The following is a 19,214-nucleotide window of genomic DNA, read 5'->3' on the forward strand; positions in this document are numbered from 1 at the left end:
CACAGATGGATAAGGTGGAGCAGAATCAGCGGCATACACTATTTCAAGCAAAGTGTGTCATTAAAGAGCGTTCGTGCCGTTTAATCATTGATGGAGGTAGCTGCAACAACTTGGCTAGCAGTGATATGGTGGAGAAGCTTGCACTTACAACCAAACCGCACCCACATCCATATCCCATTCGATGGTTGAACAATAGTGGTAAGGTAAAGGTAACCAAACTGGTATGAGTTAATTTTGCTATTGGCTCGTATCGTGATATTGTTGAATGTGACGTTGTGCCTATGGAAGCTTGTAGTATTCTGCTAGGTAGACCATGGCAATTTGATACAAATTGTATGCATCATGGTAGAACAAATCGGTATTCCCTCATACACCATGATAAGAAAATTGTTTTGCTTCCTATGTCTCTTGAAGCTATTGTGCGTGATGATGTTGCTAAAGCTACAAAAGCCAAAACTGAGAGCAATAAAAAATTCAAATCTGTTGGTAGTAAGAAAGATGAGATAAGATTAAAAGGATATTGCTTGCTTGTTACTAAATCTTATATTAATGAATTGGTTGCTTCCACTTCTGTTGGCTATGCTTTGGTATGCAAAGATGCTTTGATTTCAATTCACGATATGCAGCATTCTTTGCCCCCTGCTATTGCTAATATTTAGGAGTATTCTGATATTTTTCCAAGTGACATACCAGTAGGGCTGCCACCAATACGAGGAATTGAGCACCAAATTGAACTTATTCCTGGTGCATGTTTGCCAAACCGTGCGCCATAAAGAACAAATCCGGAGAAAACAAAAGAAATTCAGTGGCAAGTGCAAGAACTACTTGACAAAGGTTATGTATGTGAGTCTCTTAGTCCTTGTGTTGTTCCAGTTATTTTAGTGCCTAAGAAAGATGGAACATGGCGTATGTGTGTTGATTGTAGAGCTATTAATAATATCACCATTCGATATCGACACCCTATTCCACGTTTAGATGATATACTTGATGAATTGAGTGGTGCTATTGTGTTTTCCAAGGTCGATTTGCGTAGTGGGTACCACCAGATTCGTATGAAATTGGAAGATGAATCGAAAACTGCTTTCAAAACTAAGTTCGGTCTATATGAGTGGTTAGTCATGCCTTTTGGGTTAACTAATGCACCTAGTACTTTCATGAGATTAATGAACGAGGTTTTGTGTGCTTTCATTGGAAAATTTGTTGTAGTCTACTTTGATGATATATTGATTTACAGAAAATCTATGGATGAACATCTTGATCACTTACGTGCTATTTTTAATGCTTTACAAGATGCACATTTATTTGGTAACCTTGAGAAGTGCACTTTTTTCACCGATCGAGTATCTTTTCTTGGTTATGTTGTGACTCCACAGAGAATGGAGGTTGATCAAGTAAAGGTAGAAGCTATACAGGGCTGGCCTATACCAAAGACTATCACACAGGTGCGGAGTTTCCTAGGACTTGCTCGTTTTTATCGTCGTTTTGTGAAGGACTTCAGCACCATTGTTGCACCTTTGAATGAGCTTACAAAGAAGGCAGTGCCTTTTAGTTGGGGCAAAGTACAAGAGAACTCCTTCAACATGCTAAAAGATAAGTTGACACATGCACCCCTCCTCCAACTTCCTGATTTTAATAAGACTTTTGAACTTGAATGTGATGCCAGTAGAATTGGATTAGGTGGTGTTTTGTTACAAGAAGGCAAACCTGTTGCATATTTTAGTGAAAAATTGAGCAGGCCTGTTCTGAATTATTCTACTTATGATAAGGAACTGTATGCTCTTGTTCACACATTAGGAACATGGCAGCATTACTTGTGGCCCAAAGAGTTTGTTATCCATTCTGATCATGAATCTTTGAAGCATATTCGTAGTCAAGGAAAATTGAACCGTAGACATGCCAAGTGGGTTGAATTTATTGAATCTTTTCCTTATGTTATCAAGCACAAGAAAGGAAAGAGAATATCATTGCTGGTGCTTTGTCTAGGAGATATACCTTACTGAATCAACTTGATTACAAAATCTTTGGATTAGAAACAATTAAAGACCAATATGTTCATGATGCTAATTTTAAAGATGTGTTCTGCATTGTAAAGATGGGAAAGGATGGAAAAAATTCATCATTAGTGATGGGTTTGTGTTAGAGCAAACAAGCTATGCATTCCAGCTAGCTCCGTTCATTTGTTGTTGCTGCAGGAAGCTCATGAAGATGGCTTGATGGGGCATTTTGGAGCAAAGAAAACGGAGGACATACTTGCTGGTCATTTCTTTTGGCCAAAGGGAAGAAGAGATGTGGAGAGATTTGTTGCTCGTCGCACAACATGTTAAAAGGCTAAGTCACGGTTAAATCCATACAGTTTGTATTTGCCGCTAGCTGTTCCTAGTGCTCATTGGGAAGATATTTCTATAAATTTTGTGTTGGGATTGCCAAAGACTAGGAAGAGACGTGATAATGTGTTTGCGGTTGTTGATACATTTTCTAAGATGGCACATTTCATACCATGTCATAAAACTGATGATGCTACTCATATTGTTGATTTGTTCTTTTGAGAAATTATTCGTTTGCATGGTGTGTCCAACACAATTGTTTCTGATCGTGATGCTAAATTTTTAGTCATTTTTGGAAGATTTTATGGAAAAATTGGGGACTAAGATTTTATTTTCTACTACATCTCATCCCGAAACTGATGGTCAAACTGAATTTGTAAATAGAACTTTGTCTACTATGTTAAGAGTTGTTTTAAAGAATAATATTAAGATGTGGGAAGATTGTTTGCCGCATATTGAATTTGCTTATAATCGCTCACTGCATTCTACTACAAAGATGTGCCCGTTTCAGATTGTTTATGGTTTGTTGCCTAGTCTACCTATTGATTTAATGCCTTTGTCATCTTCTAAAAAATTAAATTTTGATACTACTAAGCGTGCTGAATTGATGTTAAAACTGCATGAAACAGCTAAAGAAAACATAGAGTATATGAATGCTAAATATAAGTTTGCTAGTGATAAAGGTAGAAAGAAACTAATTTTTGAACCTGGAGATTTAGTTTGGTTGCACTTGGGAAAGGATAGGTTTTCTGAATTGAGAAAGTCTAAATTGATGCCTAGGGCTGATGAACCATTTAAAGTGTTAGAGAAAATTAATGATAATGCATATAAGCAAGATCTGCCTGCAGATTTAAGGGTTAGTCCCACATTTAACATTGTATATTTAAAACTATATTTGGGAGAAGAAGATGAGCTTGAGTCGAGGACGACTCAAATACAAGAAGGGGCGGACGATGAGGACATCAACATCAATGATACATCCACGCCGACACACGTACCAATTTCTGGTCTCATTACTCGCGCTCGTGCTCGTAACCTCAACCATCAGGTGAGTACACTCTTGAGTTCATGTCCATCATATTTAGACCATGGAGACAGGTGCACTCTTATTTTGCTTAGGAACCAGGGAGAAAACTGAAAGAGAAAAGGATTCAAGCAAGCTGGATTCGGACTGCAGAACAATACCAACTTGTGATGATCACCACAGTCGCATACGGACTTGGATTGGGGCATTCAAGTACTTCATAGAATCATTATGAAGTCTATTTTCATATGGATCTAGACTCATGTCCATATCTATTCTGAGGCGGCCGCAATGATCAAATTACTACCAAGAGGTTTTTCTGTCCAAAGTGTTGCGTCGCCTTATTTTTGCCAAATGGATTGTGTATCAAGTTGGATCCATTAGGCATGCATCCTAGGGTTGGAGCACGACCCCAAAACTATTGTGGTCATCCTCCCACATTCTTATACCCCTTAATCGCCACCAAGAACACTCAAGTTTTGTTTAGATTAAGTTTAGCTTTTGCTATTTGCTTGAAAGCGCGCGTGTTGGATCAGCCGCTTGTCTTCTTGTCTTCAGAACCCCACCATAGTTGAGTTTGAGTTTGAAACCTTCATGTACATATAGTAATTCAGTACTTGTTATACTTGTTCTTGCTAGTTCCTTGATTGCGTGCTGGACGAGTGCCCTAGTGGCTGGGTGACGCGCTCCACAAGATCACGACAACCATTGGAGGTGGTGTATCGGTTGCTAAGGTGCAACATCCTTGGAAGGTTGTAGTCGGGCCGTGAACATCATCTCCATCCATCAATCGAATTATCCCCTTCCCTCTCATTGAAAGATCGGGATTCAACCCATGGGATTCCCATCAGTTAGTCCTAAGATGTGTTCCCCCTTTAGAAGCTTCTTAAAATTATTCATCCCAACATGAGCTAGCCGGCGATGCCAAAGCCAACTCAAGCTAAACTTTTCCATCAAACATGTATCAAGTTGAGCTTTATCTGAGGTAAAATTCACTAGATAAAGCTTTCCCTTGAGTTCACCCTTGAAAAAAATGGAGTCATCTCTTCTTCTAAAGATGGTCTAACCCTCATTAGAGAGCAAACAATTGTAACCCATCTCGCAAAGTTGTGACACGGATAACAAATTGTAGTGCAAAGATTCAACCAAATAAATATTGGAAATTGAATGATCGGTTGAGATAGCAACTTTACCTAGACCAATAACGGTTCCTTCATTGTTATCACCAAATATGATCTTCTCTCTTGGATTTTTCTTCATTTCACATGAGGAGAGCATCATTTTCTCACCGGTCATATGATTTTTGCATCCACTATCAATCACTCATTTTATTCCACCGATGGAGTACAAAACAAATTAGGCTTGTGTTTTAGGTACCCAATGACACGTGGGTCCTAAAGCATTAGTCACAAGAACCTTGGGCACTAACACACTCCTTTTGATCAATGTGTCCTTGGTGCAACACCCCACATACTTGGCTATCACCTTACCCTTGTGATCCTAAGTCAACACATAATCAGCATAGAAACCATTTTGTGAGGCATATATCTTAGGCTTCTTAGCTTGTTTTGGTTGAGTGACCTTTGACTTGACTAGATAGGCATGGTGTTTAGCTTGTATTTCTTGATAGTTGTAGAATTTGATGGGCTTGTTGTACTTAAGTTGCTTGCCAACAACTCTTGCACCTAGTGGCACTATACCATGCACCACCTTCTTTGACCCCATGCTCATGGTGTGGTTTTTCTTCACGAATGGAATTGGATCAAGTGAGCCTTTCTCATACTTACCTAGTCCCTTGCCATCCTTAAAGCCAAACTTCTTCATGTAGTTTTACCCAAAGCCCTTTGTGTAATTCTCAAACTCACCCCTTTTGGAGGTACTCTTTTCTTCATTCAGGTGTGAGTTTGACAACCTAGCAATCTCTTTCTTCCTAGCATTCATTTTGGCAATGTTAGTAGCACAAGCATTAACAACAATTTTATAACATCTTGTATAAACATTGTTGTGGAGGCACTATAAGATATGGATGCATCATTAGAGTTGGATAAGTTACTTTTCTTAAGAGTGTTGAGTTGGACTTCAAGTGCCGTGTGATTGGCTTTCAAACTACTAAGGTTCTCTTGAAGTTCAACCTGTTCATTCCTAAGATTAGCACTAGTGCCCTTAGCTAAGGATAGTTCCTTAGTTAATTCTTCCACTCTCATCTTCTCTTTATCAAGATATTTCTCAAGGCTAAGAATCTTATCTATTCTAGTCTTTAGCAAGTCCTCTTGCACCTTGAAACCCTTCTTTTCATTTTCAAAGGAATTCTCAAGAGCAATGGTTTTCTCTCACTCAAGTCTAAGTAACTCTTCTTGTACCTCAAGAGTCTTATCCCTATCTTCTATTTCCATCATTAGTTTCATTATCCTTTTAGTAGCACATTTACCTAAACCTTTTAATATTTTTTCATCATCACTATTGACATCATCAACACAAGGTGAATCGGAATCTACCTTGGGTTCTGTAGCCATGAGACAAGTGTGGGTGAAGTCATCTTCATCATCGGTGAGATCCTCAAATAAAGATGACTTGGAAGTTAACACTCCAATAGCCATTGTAGCCAATCTAACTTCTTCATCGGAGTCCGATCTTTCTTCATTTGAATCCCATTCTTGACCCAAGTGAGTTTCACCAACGTTTTTCTTCACAAACTTGGATGATTCATTTTTCTTGATATTGACTTCCGGGCAATTTGCAATGAAATGACCCTCCTTGCCACATCCAAAGCATGGCCTCTTTAACTTTCTTTTTATTTTGCTCTTATCTTTGTTCTTATCAAAGAAACCACCTTTCTTCATCACTTTCTTGATTTTTCTCATGAACAAGATCATTTCTTTCTCATCCATATTTTCACTATCACTATCATTACTATCATCCTTGGTAACTACATTGTATGATGAGCTTGCTCCCTTTTTTTGTTCTTGTCGATTGCTTTGAGAGCTACTCCATTTTTCTTCTCTAATTGATCATGAATCTTGGACATTTCTTAGGATAGCTTGATTTCCTTGACGGTAATAAGATTTTCGTCAATTCTTACAATCACATCCGCTGGAGTGAACTTCTTGAACCCTCTCTTCTCTCTAAGCAAGGTAGGAAGTTGAACATCTCTAGCCATATAAACTGATAGAATCTTGTCAACCACTTCTCTCTTCCCCAGTTGTCACTTCCAAGAGACCTTATCTTGTTAACAATCTTGTTCAACCTATTGTACATCTCTTGTAGTGTCTCATTTTCTTTAATGATGAAGCAGTTGAGTTCACTTTCTAGTTGTCTTATCCTTCCTTCTCTAATTTTTCTTGTTCCTTGATGATTATTGAGAAGAGTGTCCCATACTTCCTTAGCGGATCGTAATCCATCGATCTTGTCAAATTCTTCGGCACATAGTGAGTTCTTGATGAGATGTAAAGCTTGGAAGTTACGTTGAATGTCGATTGCTTGATCTTGTGTGAGAGGAGCATCTCCACATGGAAAGATGATACATACATCAACAACTTCCCAAAGCGTAGGGTTGACCGTCATCAAATAGTCCCTCATCGAATCTTTCCAAGCGGAATAGCTTACCCCATTGAAACGAGGTGGCTTTCCCAGTGGGATGGACCCGGATGAGGTGTTGAAATTTAAATGACTATAATTGAAAGAGATTTGGTAAAACTCCCTTTGTGAAGCTTGGCGTCCGGAGCGGTTTGATCTTGCATCATCATAATACGAGTCATTGTCGGAAGATTCTCCAACTTCTTCATTCCTTGGCTTTGCACTTGTGCTTGCTCTACCAGCATCTCTTCCTTGAGCAATTGTTTGTGCACCTTGTGGTAGAACGGGATGTTGCACTGCATTTGGATAGGTTACATCACCTCCGGGTGGCACCTCCAGACCTCCCGTTGTTTACATCTTGATACTCCAAGCGGTTATGCTTCAATTCGGAGACCAAAGCTCTGATACCATTGAAAGGATATAGGATGTTAACTAGAGGTGGGGTGAATAATCGATCCTGAAATTTTCCACAACTTAAACCAACTTTGTCAGTGAGTTCTGAAGTTTCCAAAGATTTTTCCAGAATCTCCGAAGAAATCTACGGATTCTATGGAGATTTAAGAAGAAATCAACTATGCCTTATGCAGACCTTATCCAAAATTAAATCGATGAATATAGGTTATATAACAAGGTATACTGAGCCTGAATCACATGGTAGAAACACTAGCAACCCTCTCAAAAAGTAGATCAATCACAAACCCTAGGTATGAACTCTATGCTAGAATATGAACGAAATGAAGAACATCAAGCACAAGACACAAGGATCCGTTTACCGGAGTTCAGCTCCACACTTGAAGCCTACCTCTCCATTGAGGAACCCACAAAGGGTGGGCCTTTGACACCTAGGTCACTTTCCTCACTCTAGCGACCACAAAGATCAACCTAGAGTCACAATCATGGATGCTCCACGGGCAATGCCTAGCCAGCTAGGAGCTTGAAGCTTCAAGAGTAACAAACATGAAATCACCGGCTTGACAAAGAACAAGGTGCTTAAGTTAGGTCCAGAGAGAGGCTGAGGGAGGGGTGAGGGGGTATTTATACCGCTTCACCCCGAAACTAGCCATTGGGGGTTAAGTTCCGGAGTTTTCTAGAACTTTCTCTGGAACCTCCAGTATCTTCTGGAACTTTCTCCGAAAACTCTGGAACCTCCAAAATATTTCGGAACTTTCTCCGGAAACTGTGGAACCTCCGAAATATTTCGGAACTTTCTCCAGAATACTCTGGAGCTCTCATTTCAGCACTTTTCTAAGTATCCCCATGTGAAGTGCAGGTGTAAAGGTGTCTCTCATAGGTTGGCTAGTTTATCTTGAGCACCTTTTCCAATGTAAAGACCAAAGATTACGCATTCCTCTTAATAGTGCGGCATTCCTATACACAAATTTAAATCAAAAATAAATTTAGCCTTCAAGGTATGCCTCATATTCATTCATTTCCTTTATGAGGGTCATCCACAAGTGCTACATGTCCACCAATCATTTTAAACCTGCTCGTGCACTTCAAAATTCATTAGTCACTTAAGCTTGTGTCATTAATTCACCAAAACCCACTTAGGGGACAATTATACTCTTCATGATGGTCATGAATTTGGCCAATGCTGGTCTTCCAAGAATGGTGTGGTATGATATTTCGAAGCCCGCCACCTCGAACCGGATGTATTCTGTCCGGTAGTGTTCTTTGGTCCTAAAGGTAACTGGCAAAACCACTTGTTTGAGGGGTACAGCCGCGTTGCTCGGGACGATCCCATAGAATGGAGAGTTAGTTAGGGTGAGCATATCGGTGACATTGAGGCCCATCTTCTTCAGTATCTTGGCGAACAGGATGTTGAGACCGCTACTGATGTTGATGACTACTTTAGTAAGTCTAGAGCCAGCGACAACCGGGTCCAGGATACGGGGATACCATCCTGGGTCTGAGAAACTAGTCCATTGGTCTTTCATGTAGAAGGTAATTGGTACCTCGGACCATTTGAGGAATGTTGGCATCAAAAATTCAACGGACATTATCTCTCAAAGAGTGAGCTTCTGGGACCGCTTAGTAGCAGTACCCGGGGTTCCGCTGAAGATGACGTTGACAGTGTTGGATGGGTTCTGAAACTTGCTATTGTCACCATCGTCTTCGGCTTCCTTAGCCTTGCCCTTGTCTTTGGTGCCAGATGGCTCTAGCAGGTCCTTCATGACTCTTCGTAGACTGAAACAATCTATCGCAGAGTGCTTGTGGTATGGGTGCCATGGGCACTGTTTCTTCAGGAACTCGTTGAACAAGGGTCTTTTTGATTCTTGCCGCCACCTTTCTTGGATAACTGCAAAATTGCCGTGACAGTATTGTCTGGCTTGCACTTATGGTTGTGACCTCCTGAGTAGTTATTTCGGTTGTCATTGCTGGGGCGATCATCGAGATTCTTGTTGTTGTGTTGGCCATTGTTCTGATTGTTGTTGTTCTAGACCTTGTTGAGATTGGACTCTAACCTTTCAATCTCTCTGTCTTCTTCATCTACCAACGTCTATACCATGATCTTAGAAGATTTGACATCAGCGAGATGTCTTCTGCCGAAGTCCTGGAACATCCGGCGGTCGTGGAGGCTGTTCTGGAAGCAGTCATTAACGTCGCGCTCTGTGACATCTACGATTGTGGCCTTGTTGTCGAAGAAGCGATGTAAGTAGCTCAAGCAGAATCTCACCTTCTTGTTGTTTAACTTGAGACAAGTCGATACTATTGCCAGGACGCTGCATTGCCCCTGCGTAGTTGTTGGTGAACACTACCTTGAGGTCCTTCCACGAATTGATGGACTTCTTATCAAACGATTCGAGCTATGTGAGTGGCGCCACCTCCTTGCAGATGGGGAATCAGATGACTTTGGTGTCATTGTTTTCCACAGTTGCTTGTACTGACAGCGAGTAGCACCGGAGCCATTGGACTAGATCCTACCTGCCATTGTACTTGGTGATACCCAGGGGTTTGAACTTTTTGGGTAGATTTGTCTTCCTCACACGTCTTGTGAAGGTGGGGAACCCGTTAGTATGATCTCCTGTGTGTTCGACTTCTTGCTCGCGTTCGACGCGTCGTCTGTCGATGATAGTACAAGCATCGCAGCTGGCGTTGATCTTGTTGCGGAGCTATCCAACTGGGCGTTCAGGCTCTAGGTTAGCCCCATGGTGGCCACGGCCTCCGAGGATCCTGCTCGACTACCTTCAGCTCCAGCTTGGCTTGGTTTGGCATCTCCGAGTTGACTTGGTCTGGATGGAGGGCCTCTATGGTTGCAGCCATCTTGAATTCGCTCGGATGGGGAGCATTGGATGGACTGTATCGGATTCTGCTGATCGAGTTGTTCATACACGAGTTCCGCCAGATCAGCCAACAGTCTTGTGTACTTGTTAAGAGGCATTGCGAGGGTGATGAGATCAATAGACGCGACGGTAGCCAGGGGAGTATGATGCTGACGCTTTTGAACTACTTCAAAGATGTTATCCAGGTTCTGGATTGGTAGGTCCGGTGCAAGGCAACGGTGACGCTCTGTTGTTGCGGTGTTTCTTACTCGTCGTCGAGTTCTTTGAGCTTTGGTTGCTTCTCCAACAATGTTGACAGTGAGTTCATCCTGTGAGACGTCATCCGGGTGATGCTCATGCTGCAGGTTTCTGTCTTGTTGCTCTTATTCTATGTCCTCTTGTCCAGTAATGACGGCGAAGTGTTCTCGCTCTAGAGGGTGGCTTCCCGAGCTTGAAGTGATGACCACCGTAGTGCCACCTTCCTCATAGATGGGAGATAGAGGACCTTCCTCCTGGTACGAGAGAGTGTCGAGGTAGGCGATGAGGCGTGAATCGTCATCTTTGGCAAGAGCGGGTGGCTTCATGTTGGGCCAGTAGACGAATCTGCCTTGGAAAATTGATGTGATTACCAAGCCATGCTGCGGACCTGATAAAGGAGTCTCCTCATCCGGATCTGAGTAGTAGTCGAGGTTCTCAATCATATCCGTATCGAATTCTGATCTGGACAGGGCATCCTGATGAATAGTGGCCGCATTGCAGAGTCCAAACGGGAATTGACTCGGGTAGTAGTCTGACTCGCACGATGGCTTATGTGCCGGCTCATGGAAGTCAATCCAACTGGTGGAAGAAGTTGAGTTGAACTTGGACTCGTCCCCCTAGCCTCTTACTAGGTTAGAAATTGAAAATTCATCGAAATTCTCGACGAGATCCTCCGAGCTTGGCGCTAGAGCTTCATGGTTTGCTGCTTCTTCTCCGGGGTCGACGCAATGTGGCAGTGGAAATTTCCAACGTCGTCTGCGATGCAAACCTAGGAGCCGAAGACAAACATCGCACCTGCTTCGAACGCGATGATTGGCTTGATGATGACTTGTGCCATTAAGTTCACCAGTGGATTCTCGACGAGGTCCCCTACCTGGCGCGCCAGCTGTCGGTGTTTAAACCCGAAAACCTACCGAGGGGGGTGCCCGAGGTAGTGTTTTCGTTAGTGGGCCTCGTCAACATCAAGGACTCGAAGGTAAACATAGGCACACGATTTAGATAGGTTCGGACCGCTAGATTGCATGTGTGTTGGTTGGATTGAATTGCTTTGGAGAGGATCTATGCCTCGCCTTATATTGTTGTGGCAGGGTTATAGGTCAGTTGGTTACAAGAATACTAGTCGGATACGACTAAAGGGGTTCTACTCTTATTACAATGAGTACTTTTCTAATCCTCGACTAGTTATAGCCTTTCCATGTAGACTACGCCGTCATGCACCATGGTCTCCATGTTGGATGCATCTCGGTGTCCAACCCCATATTTAAGATCGTCCAAACCTTCTGGTGGGACCATATTTTATGTACGACATACCACGGGCTGACCTCCTTCCTCACCATCTCAATGGCTTGTTCTAAGTCGTGGCGGTGCCCGACTGACTATGACTACACATCTTTCTTCTCAAAACCCTCCACAGGGCGGCTGATCAACGCCCACCTCGATTGAATTCTTGGATGATACGAAAAACAACCCCATTAAGGATTACAACAATGACCTCCTCTTGCCTTGGGAGCTTGTGGTTAACCCTGCCACGCAGAAACGGGTTCCCTTGCCTTCGTTCTTGAACCCAGCATGTATCGGGATAGAGCGCTTCTACAGTTGCTTTTTTCTTGCGTGCGATCCCATCGCGTCACCACATCATCAGGTTGTTCTTTTCCCATAGTTCTCTTCGTAGAAGCTAACATCAAATTCAAGGATGTGCCAGAATGGTCATCGTCTGCCTTCACGACGCAAATCTTCTCGTCGAGGAAATGGAGGTGGGAGGAGAGGTCATTTGTTCAGCAAGGGTAGGCTGTCAGGAGGTACCATTGCCGATATGCGCTACATGGAGCAAATACATGAACGCCAAGCCGTCTATTTGCGGTGAGTATGTCATGCGCATTGCCAAAATAACTGTTGCGATACAAATCCATCCATTCACTGCTTGAGCATGTATATGAATGTTTTATTGAGAAGTGCTCCGGTACTCCTTTTTAAAAAAGTAGCATGAATCCTAAAGCATACTTAATTAATTAAGAATATTATTTATGATGTTTACTTGTAGGTACCTTCCTGGTTCCGGTCCTCACCTGTCCAATCCAGCCCAGCCCATCCAAATAAACACACAATCTAATCACATGCATCTGTGGCAAGAAGTACCAGTGAACCCTAATACGTAAAATTATAGCTAGTATGACAAATGGTTAAAACATATTATCGATTAAACTAGCAAATTGAACTCGATTTACAACTTTAGAGATCATATAAGAATTTTTTTCCCTTGTAGCTTTTGTTGTCAACAATAGCCTCTGGACATTTTCCTTAGATAAAGAACATGGATTGAATGCAAACTCAAACAATCAGAACTTGGGTCATCAACATTCAGATCAAGGAAAATTATCTTTATATAGCCAGCATCATCTTCTTTGTCCATGGATGAGTGATTGTTGGACAAATCTATTCCTCCCTGCGTATCTACCGAGCCGACTACCATCGACGGATCAAATCCACAGCCTCACAAGCTATTAAGCCAAGATGAGCTCACGGGAAGGGATATTTTTTTCAGGGTAACTGAGGAAAGATGGGCTCATGGAACTGATGAAATGGATGAATATGGTAGCGGAGGCAGCTGATCTGCAGACAGTTAGGCCAAGGGGCGTGCCGAAAGAGAGATGATGTTTATATACTATTCAGAGAGCTGTGGACGAGGAGTGCCCTTGGATGACGGAGACGGTGGTGGAGTCTCCGGCAACAGGGAGGCGCCGTGACGGTGCATCTAGACGTCCACGCAGCACGACGCGAGCGGCGGCGCTGCTAACACGAAACATGTTTTTGTGAACTTGGGCTGGGCTGGGCTAGCTGATGCGTTAGGCTGGATTTCAGATCTTCACATTAATTGAAAATGATAATAAGAATTTTAATTGTGCTTTGTTATTCATGCTAATCATTTAGAAAGAGAGCCAACATCTATCAAATTCTTTGATGTATTCTGTAACATCCGTAAAAATCACCAACTTAAATCACCCGCAAAAAAAAAATTCAAAATCTTTTTACCGTTGAGCTCCCGAAAATCCCGTCTTCTCGGCGATTTCGCCGTCCCGGCACCCAAAGCCGACAACCATCATTTTTACCCTCTCCACAAATTCCACCGCATGCCGGTCGACAAACCGCCGCACGTGCTCCGACCGTTTTCCGCATTTTCCGCCGACTCTCCCTTTCTTTTTTTCTCTTTTTCCCCTGTTCTTTTTTCTCTCTTTTCTTTTTCTTCCTTCTCTATCTTCCTTTCTTTCTTCTTCCTTTCTTCTTCTTCCTTCCTTCTCCTTTCTTCTTCCTGGCCGCATGCGCCTGCCCCGTCCTACGCACCGCACTGACCCCAGGCCCACCTAGCGCCACTTCCCCTGGCGCCGCCCCCTCTCCCTGGCCCGCCTAACACCCTCCTACCACACATGCCTCGGACCCCCCTCCTCTGCCTCGCCTGCCGCCCCTAGCCCTTGCACCCGCGTCGCGCCGGAGAGCCGGGTCGCCCACACCGACCCCACCCCTGGCCGCGCCCGGCCCCGCACTGATGCCGCTCAACGCCCAGTGCGCCAACAGCCCCTGCCATACGCCGGGCCCATCGCTACACCACCGGCGGCCCCCTACTGCCGCGCCACCGGCACCGCACCAAGACGCCGCCCGCCGCCGCACCTGGCCCCGGTCCCCACCACCGTCGGCCGCTCCCCCACTCCTTCCGCCGGCTATAAAAGGGGGCGACACCCCGGCCTCCCTCGCCACTCATCTCCCCAGCTCACCGCCCCCTCTCCAGAACGCCACCCTCGCCGGAGCTCCGCCCGAGCTGCCCCATGTCCACCACCGGCCCCCTCGCTTCCTGTCGTCGATTCACCAAGGTGAGGACCAAAATCGAGTCCCCACGGCCTCCTCTACCTTTCACCGCCGCCAATCCTTGCCGCCGGCGAGCCTAGGCCGATCGGCCCCCACCAGTTTCCCCTCCTCTCTCCTCTCCAAGTCACGGTTCAAAGGAGGAGGAAGAAAACCCCCTCCAATTTCGATCTAACCCCCAGCTCTTGTCTATTCACAAAACAGCCCTCTCACCTCTCTCAAACTCTTTTCATAGATCAGCCCTTCCACCTCCCAAAAGTATTTACAAACAAGTCCCTGGTTCTCGCAGTTTAGTCCTAAAACTTGTTTTAAGCCCCTAAACACACGGTTATCTCGTCATTTCATGCGCCAAACTTCCTCCAATTAACCCAAAATTCGACCACGGCATCTTCCAATATACTTCCGCTGAGTCATCTCCAAATCTCATGAAAATACTCATTCCTTCTATTTTCCGTTCGCGTTCTCTGTTCAAAGCTCAACGGGTAAAGATTTAATTTTCTTTTATTTATTGTGTGCCCGATTGTGTGTGCCGTAGATCGTGGAGTACCCGAGGAGGAGCCTGAGGAGGAGTTTGACCGTGAGCCCGAGCCCGAGGACCAGCCCCACGAGCAAGAACTCCCAGCCAACTACGAGGACGGCAAGTCCAATCTCACTCTTTGATGCATATTTATCCTAGTTTTTCAAACACAACCTATTGGCTTATTTTATAAAATTGCATATTGTTTTACTGCTGAAACACGGTTGGATATACACCCCTTGATTGCTATGAACATTCCTTGATTGTCCTATAATTATCTCTAAATATGATTTGCTCTGTTTGGATTATAATTACTGCTAGAATGCTTAGGACCTTGTTACTCAATTCAATCATGACTGCAATGGTTTATTTAAAGAATAAATGTGTGAGTGTTTTCAAATGAGAAAAATGGGTTTTCAGAAATAAAGAAAAGAAATGCTTAGAGGAGATGGATGGGTGTTTCTTGTGTGAAATGCCAATAAGTTGGGCTTGTACCTTTGTGGTTGAGCAAGGTTGGGAGATATCCATCTTGTCACAGTTAAGGACCGAGTTGATGTGCCATCTTGCCTAACCCACTATCATGCAACCACTCAACCGTTGTGTGGGTGGCAGCTTAGCATAAATCCCACTAGCTGGTCTGTTAGCCATCAGGAGAGCTGGTGAGCAACGAGAGACCATGGAGAAATACTAAAAACTGTGTGAACTTAGATCCCGGTTAAGACCTCATTGGAAGGTCGTTAACCCCTTGGTTGCTTCCGTGTTGGCTAGTCAGTCTTAGCTAAGGTGGGTAATGGCTTTGATAGGATCTGCACCGACACTAAGATGATCGTGTTGCGGTACCCTACTTGTGGGTAAAGTGTATAACCTCTGCAGAGTTAAAACCTATCCGGGTAGCCGTGTCCACGGCATTGGACGAGTTACAGCTTGGACACATAACTAGTGTTTGGGTGATGGATGATTTTCATGGTGTGAGTTGGATTTTGGAAGGTGTCCGGCAGTTGTGTCGTGAGCTACCATGGACAGGGAGTCCGGTAGCATTAAAACTTGGATCCTTTGTGTAGGATCAACCCCTCTTATTGATTCGGTTACTAAAGAAAATATTTTTTGAAAACCCTTTTGAAAATGAACCTCTGCATGTGTTGAAAAACCCAGCTTTATGGCAAATAAACCCGAGCTTAATCCTTGATATATCCTGTGCATATTCTTGATTGTATCCCCCTCCGTGGATAGGGTTGGACTTGTTGGGTACTTTTGTACTCACCCTTGTTTTGGTTCTCCAGAGGAAGACCCGTACTTCGTCGAGGATTTTGAGTAGGAGGTCGCTTCCGCACCCAACGCTACCTGTGGTGTTGGCCTTTGCAGAATGCTTCCGCTGTCGCTTAGTTCCGATTGCAGCCCAGAGTCCGACTGGACTGCAACTTAAATCTATATCGTTGTTGGTTTGTTTCTCCTTTGGGTGTGGCTTGCCCGCCCGCTCCTTCGGGAGTTGTACGGTTTTTGAACCATCTGTTGAATAAATGTGTTAGCAACCTTCTGGGACTGGTATTTGTTTCATATTTAGCCTCCGCGGGATGCTTCATATTCTCATGTGAAACCTCAAAACATTTATTATTTTTGTTTTTATTAGAAAACACATAACCATCTTAGTTTTCATATGCAGAAAGGGGCTACTTTTGTGGATGTCAGACTAAAGTAGTGTTTGCCTGCGAATGAAAATTACATGTTCCTAACATTTTTTGGGGGTAAAAAACAAACACATGTTCGTCATGGACCCTATTTATAGTGCTAGCTAAGATAAAACAGAAAAAGAATAAGGACAAGCTCTGTGATTTTTCATATGATATTTTCATCTGGTTCGACGGGCTTATGCAGTAGTAAAAAGGACACAGAACTTTAAAGATAGAGTGATTATTGAACTAACTATTAAAATAATTTTAAAATTTCAATAATATCTATGAATCTAAAGTTAAAATAACACATAATTTAGGATGGAGGGAGTAATATTTTATTTGTCGTTATCTTCTAGTCATGTTTTAATTTTCTTTTTTCTTTCTTTCTTTTTTTTTGGCGCTGATAAGCATAGCTTTCTCAATATGGCTTGCTTGCTTTGTCTGAAGTACTTCAAGGGTGAAAGCTAAAGTATGTGATTCCTCATTCTCCGCAGTCCGGAGCTGATTGTATTCTGTCGGTGGCTTGCATGCTCGTAAGCTTGTTGTGGACTGCCATAAACTGGCAATATAGAAACTGCCCAGGCTTTACCACACCGTACACTTTATTTATTGCTTGATCCTGTAGATCAACGCAATGGCCCCTTCACGCACGCCTCACTGGACTGGTCCGACACGATGCTGTAAACGCTGCTGGTCACGTTCCTCAAGTAGCAGCCGTCGGTGGCCTCGTACCTGTACGTCTGCTGGATGCCCCACGACGCCCCGCGGACGCTGCTCCGCTGCGTGTTGCGCAGCGACTGGTACCTGGGCCCCGACGACCACCGGCCGGCGGCTACCGTCGTCTCCTCCAACCCGTGCGTGACGGTTACCTGGTCCGCTCCTGAGTCCAAGAAAAGCGGGAAGCTCTGGCGCGTCTGCACCGAGTAGTACAGGACGCCGGCGAGGCCCGTGGCGGCGACGCCGGCGTGCGCGACGGTCGTCTGGTTCACCGTCTCGCCGGCGTTGGTGTTGTCGAAGGCGAACGTCTGCGTGGCGTTCGTCGTGATGTTCCCGTACGACGACTTCACCCATCCGGTCGCCGAGACCTTCCGGCTCGCCGTCGTTCGGGAGGACGTCGTCGCCGCCGCTAACTCCGGCGCCACGTAGCTCACGAGGCCCGCCGCCGTCGCCGTGCTCCCAGGGTCAAGCCAGAGGTGGAGGTTGGCGTCGACGTACCACACGTCCACGGCGTTGGTCACCGCGAACGCGAACACGTGCGCCTTGCCGTCCAGCATCTTGCCCAGCAACGGCGTCACCTCGACGTCGTACGTCGGGAGGTTGAAGGAGCCGATGCCGGTGATGGGCTGCCATAGGAGGGGGTTGATGCCGCCGGTGAAGATGACGGGGAACGGCCACGCGGCGCCGGCGAGGACCCCGTCAACACGGACAGTGACCTCGCGGAACGGGCCGTTGGCGTCGGCACCGGGCTGGTTTGTCCACCAGAACTCGTCGTCCCCGTGGAACGACACAAAGACCTCCACGACCGCGCGGTACGTGTTGGATGGCAACGTCACGCTCGTGGACACTGCGTCGGTGGCGTTCTGGATCTTGTACCAGAGCCCGTCGTTCAGAGGCAAGCCTCTGGACATCGGGACGATGAGGTCGGCGGGAGCCACGGCGGGTGGCGGCCTCGTCGGCGTGCGGCGGAAGTAGAGGTGGAGCGTCACGTTGGCATAGTACACGCCGGTGTACTGGCTGTTGACGAGGTTCTCGACGAAGACGGCGAGGGTGGAGTTGCCGGCGGCGAGGAGGGACGCGTACCTTGTGATGTCCTTGGAGACGGACCACACGACGCCGTTCTGCAGCGGCTCGGCGGTGCTGCCGCGGAGGAGCTCGGCGCCGCCGAGCCAGACGCCGAAGATCCTGTCGAACTGGACTCCCCGGCAGGTGGCGTGCCACTCGAGGACGGCGAGGGAGATCGCCGTGGCGCGGCCGCCCGCCGCGGTGAGGCAGGGCGGCGGGGAGTACGCGGCGGTGGCGGGCGGCTTGGTGAAGGTGAACGCGAAGGAGCTGGAGAGCAGGAGCGTGGAGCACGGGCCGGAGCTGCCCGGTGGCGGGCGGAGCGGGCGGTCCACCTCGAAGAAGGTGGTCGGCCGCGACGCGTCTGCCGGAGACGGTGCGGCCGCGTCGAGCGCGGCGATGTCGACCGGGGATTTGCGTAGATTACGATGAGGTGAGGCGACGGTGGCTGGGACCAGACAAAGGAGAAAGACAAGGTGAATGCAGGGCGCGGCCATAGTTGAGACTTGAGACCACAGTGGAGGCAATGCTCCCTGAGTCCTGACTGCGTGTAGCCGTGTAGCTTGGCTTAAAACTTTGCGGGAAGATTGATGAAGCCAAGCGTCCTTTATTGCATGAAAAGGACGGACCATCAGGCCAACGTCAACCTGGAGGATGCGTCCATTCATGGACGACCTGGAAAGTCTTTCAAAATTCAAAGTCTTCCATGGATTCAAATTCAAACTAAGGGGTCCTACTAAATTTTAAGCACCTGTCACATCGAATATTTGGATACTAATTAGGAATATTAAATATAGTCTAATTATAAAACTAATTGTACAGATGGAGTCTAATTCGCGAGACGAATGCTGTTGCAACGACGCAGGGACGCGCGTTTGTGTTCATCGAGTCATTGGACTAGGGCTCGATTTTTTTATTGATAGTCACTTAATAGATTCGTCTCGCGAATTA

At 45.5% G+C, this 19,214-nt stretch overlaps 1 protein-coding gene across 1 annotated transcript; it reads right to left on the bottom strand.

Moving 5' to 3' along the window:
- Window positions 1–16,934: 16,934 nt before the first annotated feature.
- LOC111255664 (peptide-N4-(N-acetyl-beta-glucosaminyl)asparagine amidase A-like) lies at window positions 16,935–18,822 on the bottom strand. The gene has a single exon (XM_022826384.1). The coding sequence runs from the start codon at window positions 18,758–18,760 to the stop codon at window positions 17,111–17,113; it is 1,650 nt and encodes a 549-aa protein (XP_022682119.1). The 5' UTR covers window positions 18,761–18,822; the 3' UTR covers window positions 16,935–17,110.
- Window positions 18,823–19,214: the final 392 nt, after the last annotated feature.

Source organism: Setaria italica, chromosome V (genome assembly GCF_000263155.2).
Source record: "Setaria italica strain Yugu1 chromosome V, Setaria_italica_v2.0, whole genome shotgun sequence".
In the NCBI taxonomy this organism is placed as follows: Eukaryota; Viridiplantae; Streptophyta; class Magnoliopsida; order Poales; family Poaceae; genus Setaria; species Setaria italica.

What these genes read in the sequence shown, in the direction of transcription:
- LOC111255664 (XM_022826384.1), bottom strand. Translation starts at nt 18,760, where the DNA reads ATGGCCGCGCCCTGCATTCACCTTGTCTTTCTCCTTTGTCTGGTCCCA.